Source organism: Sycon ciliatum, chromosome 3 (assembly GCF_964019385.1).
Source record: "Sycon ciliatum chromosome 3, ocSycCili1.1, whole genome shotgun sequence".
Classification (NCBI taxonomy): domain Eukaryota; kingdom Metazoa; phylum Porifera; class Calcarea; order Leucosolenida; family Sycettidae; genus Sycon; species Sycon ciliatum.
Window position 1 is genome coordinate 18,657,268 of NC_088645.1, and position 14,414 is coordinate 18,671,681.

Below are 14,414 nucleotides of genomic sequence, written 5' to 3' on the forward strand. Positions count from 1 at the left end.
TGGCCCTATTTATGGTTATTAAATGTAGTCAGTTTATCGGCAATGCATTGACATTAAAGAAATTGGATTTGGAAGTGGTAACAACTCCATTCAAACCAAAGACCTGTTTACTGGTATAGGTTTGAATAGTATTGTTTTAAATTCCAATCAAATCGTCTGTAAATTACTCTTGGATTGATCAGGTTATTGTTCTAAACTGTCTTCCATGGGTTATCTGGCGGTCGAGCCTGCATCTTTGGTACGCATCATACGGTCGCCAATTATCTGTTCATCTTTTAACAGCATCCAGGAACGCCTTGCTTTACCAGTAGACCCCAAACCATGTTTTCTTCTTTTCCTTTTCTTTTGGACTTCTTACTCTTTTCCTTGTTAGCCGTGGTTGGCTATAAAAACCGTGCAATTGCCACGCAAGGTGGTCATCGGCTACCCAGCCATGTATTGCTTGGAATAAAAATAAATAAAAATAAATCCGTCTACAAATCCACAAAATAGTCCCCCAACTCTTGTACTTTTCAGTTATTCATCATGAGGAGGTCAGCAGTGGACCTTCCAACTAACAGTAACGATTACGCACTGCAGACCAGGCAAACCTTTGTTAGCCCTGTTTCGGGTTTGCATAGGCAGACAGCGAAAAGGACCGAGTAGTAGACCACAATGCAAGTTCCTGGTTTGACCAGTTGCAAATGATACATCAGAACCTATTGCGTCATGAATATCAAAAGCGTCACACCAATGAGTGCATTTACCATCATGTTCCCTCTTCGTAGGCTATGCTAGTGAGGGAAGTTGAAGTCTCTGTAAAGCCTCTATTTCCGGAAATTGACTGGGAACGTTAGTTCAGGCCTCAAGGCGAAAATATAAACAAGAAAACGGAATTTCATTAGGTATGCATGAGATGCTGATTAGGAAACGCCAAAGGTGAAATCTGGAAGATACGCATGTCACATAATTAGGTGTAGTTCAGTAGAATGTATCATCTATGGTATGGCAGTATCTACAGTGTATGCATTACGCTGAAATGGAGGATTTCAGGAAAATGAACACGTTAATGCACGTGTAGGGGATGTATAACTCAAAATGTGATAATTATTAAGTAACTCTGCATAGGCAGTTGCAGGGTATTGTACCATTAATTAATAATTATGTTCGCTAATCATTCATAATACAAGCAAGCGTGTGTCGCATTAATGGGATATTCAAAGGGCCCGCTTCATGTGCTGCAAAGTACCAGGCAAATTTAGCAGCGAAAATAAATGGTGATCTGTTAGAATGTTCATCGGAAGGACTAATTGTGTATCTGGAGTACTAGTCTTGATTCAACCTACTCAAAGGTCAGCATAAAGTGGCGAGATACGCTTTGAAGTCAGTGGCATCAACATGATATAAACAGGTGCTCGCACGTACATACACACACAAGCGGTGAAAGTCAAAACAGGGATGGTAAAATGTTGCTACTTAAGCCTACGTGCAGGTTTCCAATTGTTCACTCTAAGTCTGCATTCGTGTATTCAAAGACTTAAATATCTCGTCGTGGCTGTATATTGGATCTTACTTTACGCTTGGATCTTGGTTGTCATACGTATCTGCTGTGTAAAACCCACTTTAAACCCGATCAACTTCGTCATAGTCCTGTTGCGGTATGTCTGCAATAGCACTGGATTCATTCCCTCCTACTTTCTCTTGTACGTTGCCGTACGAAGGATCCGATTCCTGGGGCTGGTCTTCGTGGGCAGTCGGGTCTTTGCCATGATCCATCTGTGATTGACATTGGGGTTCCCTACTGGCGAACCGTTCATGCCCACTCTTGGGATGGCATAGTTTGTCGTATGAAGACTCTGACTGTTGTGGTTGGTCCAGATGGTCTATTTCCTCCACATCAGAATACACCTGTTGCCTTGCGTCCACAACAGTGCCCCATTCTTTGCTGGCATAGCGTAGTTCATCATAGTTGGAGTCAGTTCGTTGCTCTAGGTCTAGAACGGCCGTTTCCTGTGCAAAAGAAACAAGGACATGTGCTGCGTCTTCCTGTTGGGACTTGTTACGATCGTCTGCGGCTGCGCCGGCTATGGAGTATTCTTCCTCAACGTTGGATGTCTTTGGTTTCTGTGGCACACGATTATTGCTCTCGTGTGGATTGGTGTTTTCATATTGAACTTCCGTGGCAACTTGTTGGTTCGGCGGGTAGTCTCGGTCAGGGTTAACGCATTCAATCACGGATCGTGTTGGGTCAGACCCATTTCCACGCAAGTCTGCGTAGCTATAGTCAGGATTGCTGAATCCCTGGGTGGGAGGCTCGCTTCCATGATCTCGGGTGTTAGTTATCCGAGCCTGTGCTGAGGTTTGGCGGCACTTCTTACATAAAGTCACAAATATTAAAGCAATGAGAATCACAGTTAGAATGCTTCCAGTCAGCACGCCTACGATCCAGATGTAGTTGGTGGATTCAGCAATCAAGGGTGCACTTGTGGATTGAATTGTCGGTAGAGGAGCTGCAGTTGTTGCTCCGTGTGTAACGGTGATTGTGTCCTCGCCAGTTTCTGTGGTAATGAGACTCGAAATTTGTGATTCAGCTGAAGACGTAGTAAATGATGTTGTTGTTGCAGTTGACTGTGACTGCACTGAGTCTGAAGGCAATGAAACAAGCATAGGAACAACAACACCATAGGGACAAGTATGCAATGAAGGAGTTGAATTTATGAAATCCACACCTTTAGATAACCCTGTGCATATACTTCCTCCGCGTCATCGAAATTGTCGCAGTTCGACTTTTGACATAAAACAGGGTATTTACTCACCACCACTCGTACCAGAGGCAAGGAATCGGACATAGGCAATAGTCATCAGTATAGGGTGACGGCAAAGTTATAATTTGCTGTGCCTTATGTGTTTGACCGTTTGAAATTGAATAGCTCAACATAAACTCCATCGTGGCTCTAGCAATAGTTTTGAGATCCGTACTGTGCAGCCTTAATGGTCCTACGATCCTCATCCTTACCCTAGACATCACACAGATTGTGAGATACGCCTTTTGCCAACTTTAAAATGCAGATACGTGTCCAGTGTAAGTTCTCTTTGTCTAGACTTGTGCCCTTAGATAGTGGTCGGATATGAGGTGCAGCGATTTTCTACCGGTCTGGCTATTATGTGGATGTGTCCTGCACGTAACGACGATGTCATGATCGTAACACCAGGGCTTCTTTATTCCAATTCACCAATTCTCTTGGTATCTCCTTGCCAACTCAGGCGGGGAACATCCAGGTTCGTTCAAAGTAACTCAATGCCAATTCAGCTAGTCATCCTTATTGCGATAATACAATTGTTGTCTCCTCGTCAACTATTCAAAGTTGTTTAACAGTTCACACGAGCACTAGAAATACTTGTCAGTATTACTCGCTTACATTCCATATAGAGATAGATGATCGGTTGATTGGTCTTGTCTGCACTAACATGGCACATGTAGTTCACCGATGGCGTGATGGAGACTTCTATCCGAGATGGCTTTGGACACTGATGTCTAAGATTATGGTATTTTATTCAGGCCATCCAGTTGAAGGCATAATTTTGTATTGGGGCCGCAATAAGCGTGGTTTCTCCGAGTTTTCGTCTGGTTTCCTCGGATGATTTGAATATCTAATTGACAGGATGATCCTCCTTTTTAAATGACGAAGTTCACATTACGTACTACCATGTTGCATTTTTGATCTGGAGAGAACGTAGCGGAGATTTTTTGGCCGCTGACAATTGTTAGCCACTTAGATCGCAGTTTGGTGGATGAACTATAGTACAAGACTCCACGAGTTTCAACAAGTCTGATCTGCTCCTCGTTAGAACCAATCATTTGACATCGCCTTCGGTTACACGCTTGCCCATCAAAAACGAGGAAGCACAGACCTACACAGCGGATATAAACAACAATATTACTGAAGTAGTTTAATAGACTCGGATGGAGAGCCGATGTTTAATTTGTAGAAGAGAATTTGGTGGACATTATGGCGTGACCTGAAGTACCTTGGTCCTTCTTCTCTACTACTATTGGAATGTTAAAATAAGTCGGCGAGAAGACACAAATCCTAAAATCATTAGAGATGATGCGTCTGCACTGATACAACGAAACCAGAGGAACAATATGTACGGATTGAAACGTCGTGTTGATGTGACTATCATCAGAAATCTCAATCACCCTGAGAGTTATACTACAAAGCAACTACTTCGAAGTATTATGATGGTACAATGAAGTAATCAGTCATTTAGGAAACTTCACTTCTCGGCCTTCACTGCGATGCAATTTAGAATTAAGATTTACTTTGCACCAAATGTTCGGGCCTGGCCCGTCTTTAGAGTAATTCATTACCAAGCCCCAAAATCTATTGGTGTACTAGCTGTGCTAGTACTTGTTAGCAACAATCCGAACTAGCGCACACACTGCACTGCATTGCTTTGTACTGCATTCAAGACTGACGTCATGCGCTTTGTTTTGCTGCGTAATCACAAATGGCACCAGCCCATTTTGCGGAAAAGAAAAACAAATCTTGCTTGCCCTGTTGTGCTCTTCCAGACAACGGATCGTGCTTCAGCAGTGTTTCTTTTCCTTTCGTAGCTTTGCTGCCAGCCCGAGTGTCACCTCGACACTGTATTTCTTCAGTACGTCTGACCTAACTGTCGACACTGTCAAGGCAATGCCTTGTCAAGCCCTCCGCAGCGAGCCTTCTCAGCGCGGCTTGAATCCGAAAGGAAACTTAGTAAAAGTATTTTACAGGACCGTTTGCTGGCACAACTAGCCCTTGGTAGTGAGGTCTGCTCCGGCCAGGAGAACCAGCAATATGACAGTGCGGACACGGCTCGCGAGCCCAGAAGCCCGACTGGCACCAATGCCTCCTCCGCCAGCTCAGGTGACGCGGGCTCAACGGATCTCTGCGCTCTCGTACGGGACGAGGCGTAGTCGGCTTTGTCGGCCGCCATTATAATTATTATTATCGGAGAGCACTGTGCCGCTCCTCACCCAAGGCCAAGGCAATGCGGCTGCTGCCGCCACTACGCCAGGCCAATCTCCTGTAACCCACCCGATCAGCCACCTGCACCAGCTGTGCCCAAGGCTGTGCAAGAACGTATTTTGCGAGGGGAGTTCGTAGATTTTTCAAGCTTGTTGCCTGAAATTCTTGCACACTTCCGGCCCAACATTCCGGCTGGCGCACAGCCCGAATAACGATAGCCAGCTAAATATCGTTGAGTCGGATGACGCGAAGCAGGTGCGTCGCAAGGTTCACGATAATTATACATGTACCTACCCGGCTCGAGGCATGGACCACATACATGTCTGTTATCACGGCTGCTGCCCTACACCGCACTGCTGAACTTTCGCACTGATTGCGTACCAGCAGTTGATCCTGACTGCTAACCGCCAGTTCTTCCCAAGCGCGTGGCTAGAGTACGACCGCCAGCTGCGGATGCTCGTGGCCCAGTAACCAGGCACGAAGAGGTTGGACACCATCGACGTTAACCTATGGCAGATAGCTGTCACAGGCCATGCACACCCAAAATGCGCTCAATGTAAGACGGTCCATCCAGGGGCGGTTTGTGTCCTTTTCGTCCCCAAGCCAGCGGCATTTACCTCCAGTGGTCGCAACCATACCAGAGACGGCCAAGAAATCTGCCGCAACTTCAATGGAGGTCGCTGTTCTTCGTCGTCGTGCCGCTTCTCCCACACCTGCAGCCAGTGTGGCAAGGACCACCCATGCATCATGTGCAACCAGCGGCAGCGCGGAGCCAATCGGCCACCCCGCCGCCCCTAGCAGAATGGCTACTGAATCGCTTGACTCGGTACGTAGCTTCTTTCCTATACACTCTGCAGACACCACACTGCTAGCTGACCACTCTGCCCGCCTGTTACGTAACCACTCAGATCAATCATGTGTTGCGTATGTTCTCCATGGCCTGCGCCGTGGCTTTACTCTTGGATCTGCCGGCCAACACGACATTTCGGTTTTCTCTAATAATCTACCCTTGGCTTTCACTCACGCGGCATTTATATCCGAGCAATTAGCTGCTTCCTGCGCCCGCAGCGAGACCACAGGCCCATTTCCGTCACCTCCATTTCAGTTCATGCGCCGCACTGGTATTGGTGCCATCCCCAAAAAGAACGGCAAGCTGCGAATGATCCACCATCTGTCTAGTCCGGAAGGCACCGGCGCGAACGACAGCATTCCTGCCGAGCCGCTCTCTCTGCACTACGCGAGCATTGACAACACGATCAACATATTCATGTCATGCCCACAGCCTGTGTATTTGTCCAAGCTCGATGTACGCAGTGCATTTCGGCAGATCCCAGTCCGCCGTCAGGACTTCGCTGGGAAGGCTCCTACTACTACGAGCGCTTTCTGCCTTTCGGCCTCCGCTCCAGCCCAGCCGTCTTTGACTCAGTAGCCACAGCAGTCAACGGGATCATGCAGCACGAGTTTGCTATAGATCACCGACTTCATTACCTCGATGACTTTCTCGATATCTCCACTGGCTTGGCTGCAGCCAACCAGCAACTCACCATCCCCCTCCGGGCATTCACGTATCTCGGCACCCTTTGCTCCATCCCAGCTCAAACTGAGGGCCATCACCATCATTGACCTTCCTTGGTATTGTCCTAGACTGCGAGCGCCACGAAGCTTGGCTACCAGAGGACAAGCTGTCCGAGATCCATGCGCCACTCATGGCTACTATCAGCGAGTGCAGCATCGGCCAGCGTCAACTCGAGTCCCTCCTGGGGAAGCTCACTTTTGCTGCCCGAGTCATCGTTCCTGGACACACATTCATGCGTGAACTATGATCAGCGTGCCCTGAACTGTATCTGTGTATGCGAGTGCGGTGCATAAAGCCCACCTTGAGAATGGGTTTGCCGGCCCCTTAGTAGATGCGTGGCTTCTGAAGAGGGTGTTGAAGGGCATGCAGCGATGCCATGGTACGGCTGTACTCACCCCTCGCCTTCCTATAACTATGCCAATCCTACGACACCTGACGGATGCACGCCGGAAAAGTAGTATCCTGAATGGCCATGACAAGCTGCTCTACCAGGCCGCCATGCTGCTTCTTTGGATTTCTTTGGTGTGCTGAATTCACTAATGGCATCACACGGGGCTGTACTAGCTCCCCTGGTGACGGACGCCTGCAACTCTTCCTGCTTTCATCCAAGACAGACCCATTCGGTAAAGGCGTTGCTAGTGACATTGGCCCGTCTGTACCGCCGTACTGCCCGGTCCGTGCCATTATTAGCTACCCATTTGTCACTCGTCGCGAGGGACCGGAGCAACTCTTGTTCGTACTCTCGAACAGACAGCAGCTGACCAGGCAGTCATTCACAGTAACAGTATGGTCTCTTGTCGCTGCGGCCGGTGTACCATCCCAGTCGAACTACTCCGGGCATTCGGTCCACATTGGTACAGCCACCACCGCTGCTATGGCTAGTGCCTCCGACTCCTTCTTCCGAGTGGCAGGTCAGTGGAAAGAGCGATGCGTGTCTATGCTACATCCGGACTACAACAAGCGCTAAGCGCCAGCTATCGTTTCGGCTTGCTGCCGTGTCATGGATGCCATGATCCCCAACTTGGGTGAGTAATGAGCTACTGAACTCTAGCTGCACAATGCTTGCCTGTGCTGACAACAATTGACCCTTGCTGTGCGTCAATAGTGCTTAGCTAACGGAGTGCTGGTTTCATGGGTCCACTCTCACAACTGGTGTTATCTAGCTATTTGCTGCGGCTCTGCCTTGCGCTATATTACATCCATTTAGCATTGCAGCTCTACGTTGAGCTAACAGCAGCTCTACTTTGAGCTAACAGCAGCTCTACTTTGAGCTAACCGCAGCTCTACTTTGAGCTAACCGCAGCTCTACTTTGAGCTAACAGCAGCTCTACTTTGAGCTAACAGCAGCTCTACTTTGAGCTAACCGCAGCTCTACTTTGAGCTAACAGCAGCTCTACTTTGAGCTAACAGCAGCTCTACCTTGAGCTAACAGCAGCTCTACTTTGAGCTAACAGCAACTCTACTTTGAGCTAACAGCAGCTCTACTTTGAGCTAATCGCAGCTCTACTTTGAGCTAATCGCAGCTCTACTTTGAGCTAACCGCAGCTCTACTTTGAGCTAACAGCAGCTCTACTTTGAGCTAACAGCAGCTCTGCTCTGAGCTAACAGCAGCTCTGCTCTGAGCTAACACCAGCTCTGCTCTGAGCTAACACCAGCTCTATTTGAGCTTCAAGCCAGTTGTTTCGAAACCAGCACTCCTCAATCCAAAGATGCCTCTTTGTTGACTTGTTTGTGTGAGGGATGGGGCTAATGGTGTACTAGCTGTGCTAGTACTTGTTAGCAACAATCCGAACTAGCGCACACACTGCACTGCATTGCTTTGTACTGCATTCAAGACTGACGTCATGCGCTTTGTTTTGCTGCGTAATCACAAATGGCACCAGCCCATTTTGCGGAAAAGAAAAACAAATCTTGCTTGCCCTGTTGTGCTCTTCCAGACAACGGATCGTGCTTCAGCAGTGTTTCTTTTCCCACCATCCTTCCCTATCCAACTTATTCACACCATCACAATTATCGTACCCACTAATCGGGTCCACTCTCACAACTGGTGTTATCTAGCTATTTGCTGCGGCTCTGCCTTGCGCTATATTACATCCATTTAGCATTGCAGCTCTACGTTGAGCTAACAGCAGCTCTACTTTGAGCTAACAGCAGCTCTACTTTGAGCTAACCGCAGCTCTACTTTGAGCTAACCGCAGCTCTACTTTGAGCTAACAGCAGCTCTACTTTGAGCTAACAGCAGCTCTACTTTGAGCTAACCGCAGCTCTACTTTGAGCTAACAGCAGCTCTACTTTGAGCTAACAGCAGCTCTACCTTGAGCTAACAGCAGCTCTACTTTGAGCTAACAGCAGCTCTACTTTGAGCTAACAGCAGCTCTACTTTGAGCTAACAGCAGCTCTACTTTGAGCTAATCGCAGCTCTACTTTGAGCTAATCGCAGCTCTACTTTGAGCTAACCGCAGCTCTACATTGAGCTAACAGCAGCTCTACTTTGAGCTAACAGCAGCTCTGCTCTGAGCTAACAGCAGCTCTGCTCTGAGCTAACACCAGCTCTGCTCTGAGCTAACACCAGCTCTATTTGAGCTTCAAGCCAGTTGTTTCGAAACCAGCACTCCTCAATCCAAAGATGCCTCTTTGTTGACTTGTTTGTGTGAGGGATGGGGCTAATGTAATTTACATCTTAATTTGAATTTGAATCGCAATGAAAAGAGCGCTTTTGGAGTTTTAGAATTGAGAAGTGAAGTTTCCTTAATATGTAAGTGGCTGCGTTGGAGTTTGCGGACAATTCGACAAGTAATTACTATACGAGAAATACTTGAGAACGAGTTTATGCACAACACCAATTGGGCCAATCGCGTGAAATCATGAAGTAACAGTCGAAGCAAAAAGATAACTAAGGTGCATCCTTGGTGTCAGAGATAATGAAAACGAATAGACTGGACAGAACCAAAGTTTCAACTACATTTATCCCACTGCCCCTGCACATTCTAGAAATGGTATAATAATATGCGGAGAGAGCAAGGTATGTGCACGAAGACACTTCTTCTGGGGTCGAAGGAGAGTCGGAAAATGTATTCAACAGCAACACCGGTCTACATACCAGCTGCCTGGGTCGACCCACTCTCTCCAAAGTCGCAAATGTTCTCACTGCGCCTGCATGTTGGAAGTCTAAATCTAAGTTTAATTGTCTTGCTCTTTTCACCATACGTCTAAAGTCGCCAGAAAAACCGCGAGCTTCCATGTAGGGAGTAACACACTCTACCCCGTCTAAATCTTATTGTCAAAAAGTATTTTAGTCTTACCTGATAGAATTAGAGGTACTGGAAACTTCATTGTCACTCCAGTCTCCTGTCACCGGCTGCTTGGCTCATTAGAAGGTAAGGTAGCATTCGAGTTGCTTTTTGTACAGAACAACGATGAAACGTAGCAGTGGAAGCACTAAGATGCGCCTATAGAAAGTGCGGCCTAAACGTATTGCGTTCACGTTCCAGTGCAGCGGAGGTCTTTTATGCTTTTTATGTGATAAAGAACACGTTGCGCAGTAGAATAGCCGACAAGAACGCAGGACTTGATCTCGCTGAATTATTCGGAGTGTAGCTACTATCAGCTGTGGTTGAAGCCCGCAACTCGGCTGATAGACACATGCTACATCATGACCCGCTGCATGTAGGGCAGATACGGTGCTAGCGATGTTTGCTACAAGCGAGTGTTGAAATCATGTACGAAGTCAGAAGGGAGAAACTAAAACTATACAGTACAGTCTATGGTCATGGCAATGTAGAACGATTAGCGTATTATTGAGTCTTGTGTGTACTGAATGTTTTATCATAGAATACTGCACTCATGGGTCACTGGGTGGTTTCCGTTAATAGAAACAACATGTTCATCCTGTTCGATGAGCCTTGCACCGGATTGACACTCATCTGCTTTTCTGGCCAAACAAGGCAACGTGAACAGTTCCTGATTTGGCAGCCATTCTATATTGGCAGTGATGAATAGTCCTTGACACTGGACGATGCCGTCGCCTTGGCACAATTTTACCAGAAGTAATGTATTTTGCCTAAATTTGCTGATCATGAAGTGTGGGTTGGATATTTGTATAACTGTACAGTCAGCTACAGGCTGTGAAGCTGTGCGGGGGGTGGGGGGGGGGGGGGCTCACGACGGCCGCTGACTGTACCTGGTAAACCCATGCATCTCGTGACTAATAGTAACTTTATGGGATATGCGTGCAGACTGACTTGACCTATCCATGCGTGAATACAATGGATGTGCCAGTTGCTACCTGCTGCAAGCACCACAGAACGGCATGCAGTACAGTACAGGGTGTGCCTAGACTGGTACTAGTATCCGGTGGGGGCTAGTAATGGAGGTCAGCCGATTCACGTGTACTTAGCCGTTTGAATGAATACCGTAATGTCGCGTGCATTAGCCGGGGCTTATATGCCTATAAGCCGGTGATGGAGTCAGGCTTGTACACAAGACAGGCTTATACACGAGACAGGCTTATATGACAAGCACCACTCAATGACCAGGCTTGTATGCGCAAACTGCTGACTTTTGGACGTCAAAACCAACATTTTCCAACGGGATATTTTTTCTTTTTTTTCGCTCCCTGAACCGCGTCCCCCCTCTCCTTTCTCTCTCTCTCTCTCTCTCTCTCTCTCTCTCTCTCTCTCTCTCTCTCTCACACACACACACACACACACACACACAAACGAACAAGCCAACTCATCAAACACCAGCAGCTTCACAGTAGAGTTCAACTCCTTTTCAGGTCATGAGGTGTGGAGTACGATGATAAAGAACATGCTCGTACATGGTGCCGTGAGAATGAGAGGCAAGCAACAGGATGTGCACGCACAGAGTGAGACAAGTGTCAGCTATCGACACGGCTATCAAAGATACTACGGGTACCGGTACCCAGAAGGTACCGGTAGGTGATATTGTTTTGCAATTGCAGTTCAGTAGAAGTGTGCAGAAACAAAACAATTGTGTAACACTGACTTGATTAGCAAGATCAAGAAAGAAAGCAGTTCAGTATGAAATATCACTGTCCTTCTTCCTCAGAGGCACTGTCACTGTCTTCCTCAGAGGCACTGTAGCCCGGCTTACGCACGCGACACGTGGCGCGTCTCGTGTACTGGCCCGGCTTATGCATGCGACAGGCTTGTACGCGAAAAGCTGTTGCAGATTTCATGCTTCTACACGAGACAGGCTTATGCACAAATCCAGCTTATGCACGCGACATTACGGTATTTCAATACTGTGGTCTGTGTCATTGGTCTATGCGTTGTAATTGAATGGAGCTGGTTTTGCCATAATCGGTCATACGAATTGACATACATGTAGAGGTTAACAGGAAGTGGAAGACTCGGTCCTGACAAATCCCATGCAGTCCAAAGAGCTGTACGCTGTCAAAGTGCTATTCATATGCACTGGTATACATTGGCATTCAAATCTCAATCCAATCCTGTGGTAACGATCGCTTCCCTTCAAGATCTTATGTTGGGAAACGTTATTCCACGTGGTGCAAGCTGACCACAATCGAGCTGTCTCCCGGGAAGACATCTGCTTGTTGCCCACGCTACCCAGTGAGTCTTGAAAGGCGGTTACGCCGATATTTATGCGGCTTAAATAGTTCAGAGAAGGATGATCTCTCATAAGTTACGTACCGTAATGTCGCGTGCATTAGCCGGGGCTTATATGCCTATAAGCCGGTGATGGAGTCAGGCTTGTACACAAGACAGGCTTATACACGAGACAGGCTTATATGACAAGCACCACTCAATGACCAGGCTTGTATGCGCAAACTGCTGACTTTTGGACGTCAAAACCAACATTTTCCAACGGGATATTTTTTCTTTTTTTTCGCTCCCTGAACCGCGTCCCCCCTCTCCTTTCTCTCTCTCTCTCTCTCTCTCTCTCTCTCTCTCTCTCTCTCTCTCACACACACACACACACACACACACACAAACGAACAAGCCAACTCATCAAACACCAGCAGCTTCACAGTAGAGTTCAACTCCTTTTCAGGTCATGAGGTGTGGAGTACGATGATAAAGAACATGCTCGTACATGGTGCCGTGAGAATGAGAGGCAAGCAACAGGATGTGCACGCACAGAGTGAGACAAGTGTCAGCTATCGACACGGCTATCAAAGATACTACGGGTACCGGTACCCAGAAGGTACCGGTAGGTGATATTGTTTTGCAATTGCAGTTCAGTAGAAGTGTGCAGAAACAAAACAATTGTGTAACACTGACTTGATTAGCAAGATCAAGAAAGAAAGCAGTTCAGTATGAAACATCACTGTCCTTCTTCCTCAGAGGCACTGTCACTGTCTTCCTCAGAGGCACTGTAGCCCGGCTTACGCACGCGACACGTGGCGCGTCTCGTGTACTGGCCCGGCTTATGCATGCGACAGGCTTGTACGCGAAAAGCTGTTGCAGATTTCATGCTTCTACACGAGACAGGCTTATGCACAAATCCGGCTTATGCACGCGACATTACGGTAGTCCAAAGAAGGCCAGCTCTATGCAGCACAGAGAACGACCACTATACCCCCAATGAAAACCCCAAAAACCTGCACTTCAGCCGCATTCCACACGGCCATCTCGCATAGTGATCGTGGCAAGACGTCACATTGTGTCCCGATCCCAATGCTAGTGGCAAGGATGAGAGCCTCACAGCAGCCCGGTGCCTGCCTGCAGCAACACAGTTTGCTGGTGACGGAGAAGCTGACACTGTAATGTGCAAAGCCATGGAATACGATGTAGCAGCTGGCAGTGGATTGAGATTTTGAAAGACCTCACGGTCATTACTGGAGAAAAAGAATCAGTATGCTGAGACTGTAATGATCGTCGCATTTATTCACTTCAAGAACGGATAGTAAATTTAGTAATGCTGAATAAGCAATAGGGAAATGTCTCTTTGTTGCATCTGCAATTCGCATTAAGTCTTGAATAACTTACAAGGAAAACAGCGAGGACCAAGACACTCGCCAGGTCCACCAACTAAAACAGATTTTGAACAATCAGACGTGCAAAAGGTACAAGTATCAACAGACTGTCAAGGGGTAGTAAACCGTTCCACGACATGAAAGTGAGCTTGAATACTGCTAAACAACGCTAACCAACGGCCTTCGGACTCGGAGTGTTAGATATCAGTGATAATTGCAATATGGAGGAAGTGAGTGCCATCGAGCCAAACATCAGTTAAACTACGTTCCAAGGCGTCGCGTAATGCTGGCTTGATAGGATAACCAGCGGGTAAGACCAGTGGACAATACGGTTTAAACCTTAATCAGGCCAATGTTCCCAAAAGGGAACATATCTTTCCGCATGCGATTTGGTCAAGGGAAATTCATTTTTCCTCCGCATTTTCTGTTTATATACATATCTAGAAGGCTGATGATCATGAATCTTGGAATATTTGTCAGGCTTTTGAAATGTTCAAGTATCGGGATATAACGCGAAATGTCGTGAATTTCCGGTATTCGGCCGTACTTCAGAAATTGAGAATTCTGCTGTGAAAAACAGTCTTTATCAGACTAATCCACACGTAAGAAGTGCACTCTGCTACTATGGACAACCAACTGGCCTGAAGATTTACCGAAAATTTGGCCATAGCACGTAGAAACCCGCCGTCTTTCTTCGATGTTCCCAAAAGGAAACATTGGCCTGATCCGAAACCCGGATATACCTCCTTTTCACCAGATTTCAGGAACCAGCATATCTAGCGCATATGCCTTGTTTGTAACATCCGTAAACGTGGATTAATAACTGATGGAGCCTTTTTGATGTTTTGATGGTGATTGGACCGTCTCCATGGTAACAAAATTGGTC

At 47.1% G+C, this 14,414-nt stretch overlaps 1 protein-coding gene across 1 annotated transcript; it reads right to left on the bottom strand.

Moving 5' to 3' along the window:
• Window positions 1–858: 858 nt before the first annotated feature.
• Window positions 859–10,066, bottom strand: LOC135812524 (uncharacterized). Its single transcript, XM_065325856.1, has 2 exons — window positions 9,870–10,066; window positions 859–2,624 (listed from the first exon to the last, which is right to left on the bottom strand). The coding sequence occupies exons 1-2, from the start codon at window positions 9,898–9,900 to the stop codon at window positions 1,603–1,605; spliced, it is 1,053 nt and encodes a 350-aa protein (XP_065181928.1). The 5' UTR covers window positions 9,901–10,066; the 3' UTR covers window positions 859–1,602.
• Between the last annotated feature and the right edge of the window lie 4,348 nt (window positions 10,067–14,414).

Excerpts from the sequence above, each read along its gene's own strand:
- LOC135812524 (XM_065325856.1), bottom strand. The coding sequence starts at position 9,900 with ATGAAGTTTCCAGTACCTCTAATTCTATCAG. Across the intron at positions 2,625-9,869 it reads AGTACCTCTAATTCTATCAG|ACTCAGTGCAGTCACAGTCA; the intron begins GTAAGACTAAAA and ends CATTGCCTTCAG.